At 63.2% G+C, this 7102-nt stretch overlaps 1 protein-coding gene across 1 annotated transcript; it reads right to left on the bottom strand.

Moving 5' to 3' along the window:
- Positions 1 to 589: 589 nt before the first annotated feature.
- On the bottom strand, positions 590 to 2492 carry LOC122454318. The gene is made up of 4 exons (XM_043488694.1): positions 2291 to 2492; positions 1926 to 2023; positions 1339 to 1784; positions 590 to 1258 (listed from the first exon to the last, which is right to left on the bottom strand). The coding sequence occupies exons 1-4, from the start codon at positions 2490 to 2492 to the stop codon at positions 1036 to 1038; spliced, it is 969 nt and encodes a 322-aa protein (XP_043344629.1). The 3' UTR covers positions 590 to 1035.
- Between the last annotated feature and the right edge of the window lie 4610 nt (positions 2493 to 7102).

Genomic DNA, 7102 nt, shown 5'->3' with positions numbered 1-7102 from the left:
TGGGCGCACAGAAGGTTCCAGAAGAAATGAACTGCGTCTGAAACAGCTAGTGTGGGACGTGGCCACTGAAAGCACAGCAATACCAGTGACTCGTGAGCTCACAACGTGTAGAAGTAAAACACGTAAGGACCGAACGAGGGGAGCGGGGGCCCTCCTGTAGGCTGCTGTGTGTTCATGCAGCCTTCGAGCTGAGGTGACGGTCTCGTCAAGCCGTAGAAGCCGAGCGCCTTGTGTAACTCCCAGGAAGGAAGGAAGTGGAAGTGAAAGTCGCTCAGCCGTGTCTGACTCTGCGACCCCGTGGACTATACAGTCCATGGAATTCTCCACGCCAAAACACTGGAGTGGGTAGCCTTTCCCTTCTCCAGGAGATCTTCCCAACCCAGGGCTTGAATCCAGGTCTCCTGCATTGCAAGGGGGATTCTTTACCAACCCCCAGGGGAGTCATTAAAAAGACAGCCAAAAATAGAACCAGAACAGCTGACAGAGGAGAACAAAGGGAATTTTAAAATTCTTGATAATACCAAACAGACAGAAGAGTGGAGCGCAGGGACCGCTAAAGCCGGGAAGACAGGGAGCATCGTATGTGAGGAGCAGAGACCATCCATCAGAGATGCTGGATGGGAGGGCCAACGCCTAACAGACGAGGATGTCTTTCCACCTAAGTGCCCAGCACGATTCACGTTCACGCAGTGGAGCTCCCGGCAGCCCTGAGTGGGCACAGCGCCGGCCCACAGGGCCCCAGCAGTGGGAGGCGGGGCGCCGGGGCGGACGCTGGGCGGCAGGTAAGCCCCAGGCATCGCTCATCTGGGAGGGCTAGCATGCTGGGTCCGCACAGGGCCCCAGAGACCCGCTGGATCCCGGTCGGCAGCCCCCACGGAGCACGCGTCTCTCGGCTGGAGTCAAGGCTGGGGACCCAGAGCCGGCCCCACTCCCCTTCCTCTGCCCCCTCCTCCTCGGGAGCCCCCAGGTCATCCCAGGCCCTTCGCATCCTTCCAGCCAGGGCCCCCGCCGACACTGCACAGAATCTCACCTGCGTCAGGTCCACATTGCATGCCTTCCCTCCTTGGAGGACTCAGCTGGGCGCAGACGAGCAGGTGCCCGCCGGAGGGAGCCTCTGCGAGAGCTGGTTCTCAGCCCCCAGACCCCGGGCTCGGCACAGGCGGCCGCTGAGCCAGAAACGCGGGAGAGGATGACCGCGGTCATCTCAGGACAGAGTTCCTTCAGGAGACGAGCTGGCGGGCAGCTGACACATCTGAGGCTGGGGAGAGTTAGGTGTTGGCGTGGGTTGTGGAGGGAGGGTGGACGTGACAGGTGTGTGGGGGGTGCTGAGAAGCCCACCTTGGAGACACGTCCCCTGTGGACGGTCCGGGGCTGAGGGACAGCAGGCAGCCCGCCCTCGCGAGCCCACGTCCCCTGGGATGCGACCCATCCACGTGTTCAGAGACCAGCGCGCAGGCAGAGGCCCTGAAGCACGTCCTGCCATCCGGGGCCAGCGCCACGGCCCGCGGCCCTGGGGGCTGGCCCCTGTGGCCGAGCGGGCAGCACACAGAGTCCAGACGGCCAGGAAGGCCCAGCAGGTGGAAGGGCCGGGGCCGGGGCGGGGTCGGGGCGGGGGAGCGGCCGGCAGCAGAGCACACAGGTCCTCGGGGGGGTGGTCCTCCTGGGTCAGGACAGACGAGGAGGCGGGCCGTGTCCCTCCTGGTCTGGGAGGGGCGGAAAGAGAGCTTGTGGACCCCCTGGGCACGGTCGCCTCCCACGCAGGCCAGGCTCTGCCCTGGCAGGGACTGTTACCAGGGGCGTCCTGGGCGTCCGCCCGGCCCCCGGCCATCCCGCTGCGTCCACATCTAAACTTCCGGGGCGCCCCGAGCGTCTCCACGGCACTCAGGGTGGCCCCCCATCAGTCCGCCCCCTGCCCCCTCGCTGACCGCAGCTGACCCAGGGCAGTAGGTGCCTCTTGCGTCCACAGTATCTGCCGTCAGTTCCTCTGTGACCGTGTTCTCAGGACACACGCGTCCACGCAGCGCTGCCGGGGAGAGTCCAGGTGTGTTCCTCCACGTAGCCGTTCCCTCCTCTGTCTCAGCATTGAGGTCAAGACCATCGGTCTTACCAACGATTTCTCTTCTTGCCTTTTATAAGCCATAAAAGCAAAATGAAATGGAACGGCAGCTTTCCAGTGTCCTTTCAGCAGACAAACTGTCTCAGACTAGATTTGACCTAAAGCTTCAGTTTGCACAGCAGCCCAACGAAGGGGCTCTGGCCCAGGTGGGGGGTGGGGGGCTCAGACCCCCACGTCTGCTGGCCGCCCAGCAGCTGCCCAGACGGCTGGTCACAGGGACCAGAATGCCCGGGGCAGAGACAAGCAGGCCCAGGACCACCGCATGCTGCCGGTCCCCATGCTGTAGACACGGGGGTCTCCCCTGCAAGGGGACCCGGGCCTGATGCCCACAGCCCTCACACGGTGAGTCCCGCACCCGGCCCCGGCCAAGCCCCATCCATTTCCCCCCGACCTACCCATCACGTCAGGGGCACGTGACCGCACAGCCCATGTGAAATGGCAGCTAAATGTCACTGGGCTCCTGCCTGAGCCTCCAGGGGACTCACGTGCAAAGTCAGGGCTGGTGCCCCAGAGCCAGGCAGGGCAGCGGCGGCCCGGCCATGGCCCCCGCGACTGCATCCCGAGCGGGACTTGCTCCCCAGACCCCGTGTCGGCAACTGAGGCTCCTGGGTGTTCCAATCAAGTCATCATCGGGACATAGAGGACCGACTCCTTCCAGCGCTGAGACCTCCGATCTTCTGAACGACGGGACCCCTGCTGTCTTCGGGGACCCTCACACTGCCCCTCCCCACACCCAGGGCCACCCCGATCCTGTGGCCCTGGGTCCCATGTCCACCCCCACTGGACGCTCCAGCTCTGAGCGTCTGGACCACGTGACACCACAGCTGCCCAATAGAGGAGGTTCTACGAGACACATGACCCAGACGGGGCGCGTGGACTCGCGTGGAGGCCCCACCCTGGCAGGTCTCTGGTCCTGCTCTGATCAGTCACAGCAGGCCAGCTCTGCCCAGCGTCTCGTCGAGTGTCTGGGTGGTGGCCGTGCTGACCGTCCAGCCTGGTGGGACCAGGTGGGTTTCCAGGCCCTCTAGCGGGGCCACGCAAGCTGTGTTTCTGGGAAGGGAGGCTCGCTGCTGGAGGTCGGCAGGCTGGAGGGTCTACATGCAAACCAGTGGGGAGACAGTGCCCAGGGCAGGATGGGGCAGGGCTGGCCGCCCCACCAGCCTCCCGGGGACCTGCCCAGAGGCTGGAAAAACAGGCTGTCTCCGCTGGAGCCTCTAAATTATGAAAAGGCCAGAAATCCCCCAAGAGAAAGGCCAAATAAAAAAGCCTTGTTATTACAAAACAGAAGGAATTTGACATACATGATACAGTCCCAGATAGTGAGATAGTTGAGATAATTTTCAGAATCAGATCAGCCTAGTTTCTGTCTTCTTTCTGCATTTCCTAAGCTCTGCTTTATGCCTAGACAACCCCAAAAGCAGATCATCTACACGGAAATTAAGTTGTTATAAGAGTTCTTAAGATTCCTCATTTATATTTTATAAGACTGTGCATTTGGAGAGTGATCAGCTGAAATTTAATTGGGTCAGACGTTATCGTTTTAAATTTTAAATAACTGCACAAAAATGAAATTTAAAAATCTCTCCGTGTCTAATAAATTAGTACTGTAATACTGATATCAGCCTCTGAGGAGCCTGGCGCAGTTTAGCATGAGGACAGGGTGCCTGCCAGGCGGGAGGGCCCAGCCGTCAGCCACGCAGGGCCGCCGGGCACCAGACTCCATCCCAGCTGCCCCCACCCTCCAAGCTGGACACCTTGAGAATCTGTGTCAGCGGCTCTGTCTTACAAGAAACACCAAGAGGACGTGCTGAGCGGTCAGCGAAAGCAGGAGCAGGTCAGCCTGCTGCCTCCTCGCCCGTCCAGCGGGAGGGACCTCCTCACATCGGGGGCTCCCGGCCTGGCGAGGTCCTTTCTAGGCCAGGCCCATCACCACCCCCGGTAAGCAGGTGCCCGAGGCGGGTGGCCACGCCCACACGGAAGCCCAGCTCCTCACCGGCTGTTTCTCTGCAATCGCCTCCCCACTGACCACCCACTGGACTGGACATGTTGCTTCTGCTGGCCAGAGGAAACCCTCCCCTCCTGCCCCAGGGAGAGCACGTCCTGCCAGACGGCTTCGGAAGGATGTCTGAGCTGAAGGACAGCAGAGCAGGGACCAGGGGACATGGCACCAGTCTTGGGGTCAAGGCCACAGCCAGCCTGCTGCAGGGACCTCGGTGGTTCTGTCCGCGGAATGGAGCCAAGCCCACAGGACGCGACCCCGACCCTCCCTCCCTCTTCCCAGGTGGGCAGCATCACTTCCGGGAGGACTGGGCCTCCCTGCCTGGACGGGTCAGGGTGTCAGCCGCTGCAAGGGCTGCCCACTCCACGGTCCCAGCCCAGGGGCTGCCCCGCAGGGGAGGGCGGCCATGGTTAGGCACCACTGCCCCCTGGTGGACAGGCCGGGGCTGGCACCATCCAGCGGCCCATCCTCAGGCTGGCCGAGGGCGTCCACGCCTGGGGTCGGGGGGCCAGGGTCCCTGCACCTGCCTCCCTGGAGAAGGGCCGGTGTGCACTCGTCCCCCTGCTCCTTACCGGGTGCCCGCCGCAGACGACGCTCAGCCAGCTGTTCTGGGCGGCGGTGGGAGGGGGCACCTCTGGGACCAGAACAGGGAGGCCGGGCGGGGAAGGCCGCTGCCTGGTGCCCCCGCACCCCCAGCCCAGCCCCGGGAGGCTCTCTCCTGGGGCTTGAGGCGCCCCCGCCCATCTCGGCGGCTGTGAGAGCAGGTGGAGAGCCCTTCGGGGGAAGCCCAGCTCGATGGAGGCCCCAGCGTCTAACCCTCTCCAGAGACCACTAACCCACAGACGGCTGTCTTTCCTGAGCTTGTTACAGTGAACTTAATATCTGTTTCCAGTAAAACTCTCAAGGATCATAGGATGACAGGTTTTGGGGGGCGGGAGGGGGTGCAAATGCGACCCAAGTGAAAGTCTGAAGTTGAAGCGTCCCCCACGTGTGAGACCTCCTGAGTCCAAAGGAACAGGTGTTTCTGTCTTCCTCACTCCTGGGGGGTAAAATGGAAGGACCCACAGGAGGGGAGGCAGGGTGCTCTGGGGAGGTGAGCAGCGCCCTCCGCCCGGCGGCCCCTGCAGCACGGCCTGCCTCTCGGCGTGACGTGTCCTCAGAGGAGACACCTCCCTACCCGGGACATCTTTGCTCCCTGGGGTCCCTTCTGTCCCCTCCTGCCCCCGGCTGGGCATCTGTTTCTGAAGCACCTTCGCTGGCCTGTTCCCCATTCTCCCAGACTCGGGGCGCCCTGGCCCCCAGCTCCACACAGGCTGGCAGGCGGAGGGGTCCCGACGGGGACGGTCTGTGCTCCAGACCCGGCCCCCGCGACCCGCCCCCCCCGCCCCCCGCTGTTCTCGGGCTGTCCGCATTCATGAGGAGCTTGACCTCTGCACCCCGTCCATTCGCAGTCTTAACAACTCCAGTCCTTGATCCTTATGGAGAAACGAGAGGCAGTATGACCCCCGGGAAGTTGGGGTGGGCTGTCTGCCAAGGACGGGCTCCCAGCCGGAGCTGGTGGTCCTGGCCCTTGTGACCAGCGGACGCAGCGGCTCAAGTGCCCAAGACTGGCGGACGTGGCGCCCTGGGGTCACCCCATCTCCCCTGCGCCCCACAGGCGGCCTCGGCCACCACCAGGATCCCGGGTGACATGCCGGGGGGGGGGGAGACCCTCGCTGCCCCAGGACAGCTGTGGCCCTGAAGCGTGGTTTCTGCGTGTTGCCCCCACCCCACACTTCCTCCAAGAGGCTCTCCCACAACGAAGGAGGCAGTCTTGCACACACGCCACTGTCCCCTCACCCCGCCTCGACATCCTCACGTCTGAAAGCCACACGCGTGCGTGTCCAGACAGAAAGAGGAGAAGGGTGACTGATTGCGGGCGGGGGATGCACTCTGGTGTTGGAGAAGACTCTTGAGAGTCCCTTGGACAGCAAGGAGATCCAACCAGTCCATCCTAAAGGAGATCAGTCCTTGGTGTTCATTGGAAGGACTGATGCTGAAGCTGAAGCTCCAATACTTTGGCCACCTGATGAGAAGAGCTGACTCATCGGAAAAGACCCTGATGCTGGGGAAGATTGAAGGCTAGAGGAGAAGGGGATGACAGACGATGAGATGGCTGGATGGCATCACCGACTCAATGGACGTGGGTTTGGGTAAACTCTGGGTGTTGGTGATGGACAGGGAGGCCTGGCGAGCTGTGGTCATGGGATCACAAAGAGTCAGACACGACTGAGCGATTGAACTGAACTGGACTGATGCGCTCTGGGTGATGGCTCTTCTCTCCCCCCGGCAGACAGTATTGATTCCTCGGAAAGTGTTTAAATTAAGAGGCTAGAGGCTCACTTTGCCAGAGAGCTCGGTGTAAAGAATTATCCTTCCGCACATCAGTGGGGCCATCGCCTTCCGCGCTCCGTGTGTTCGGGCGGTAGGAGCACCGAGACCCGAGGAGGCACGACTCCCGTCTGGCGGCCCCGCTCCGTGCAGGGTCCGCGGGAGCCCCACCTGCTCCCCGCAGCGCGGTCGGCCCTCCTCCTGAAGCATCAGCTCACCCTTGCCGGGCGACCGCCTGCTGCAGACTCAGGAGCTGCGTGGGACTCGTGGCTGCAGGACCAGTTCCCCCATGAAGGCCGCCTCCCCGGGGGCCCGGGGGCGGGGCAGGCTGAGGGGTCTGAGTGCCCGGGGCTCTGGGAGGCGGCCAGCACCCTGGAGGCGCAGTGACTGCAGAGTGACCGCTAGGACCCCGGCCCCTCTCAGGGAGGCGCCGCCCAGCACCTGTGACAGGGACTGGGCCAGAGTCCAGGGCACAGCTCACACACCCGCCCCGGGGCCCCCGCCCCCACCAGCCACGGGCTCAGGCCCCCTTCGTGGCCTCACCAGCAGGGACGCGCGGCACTCCTGGGTGCTCATGACGTCGGGCGGGCAGCTCCCGGGTCATCAGATCTCACCGA

This window comes from Cervus canadensis, chromosome 16 (genome assembly GCF_019320065.1).
Source record: "Cervus canadensis isolate Bull #8, Minnesota chromosome 16, ASM1932006v1, whole genome shotgun sequence".
Taxonomy (NCBI): domain Eukaryota; kingdom Metazoa; phylum Chordata; class Mammalia; order Artiodactyla; family Cervidae; genus Cervus; species Cervus canadensis.
This window is presented reverse-complemented; position numbering and strand designations above follow the sequence as displayed.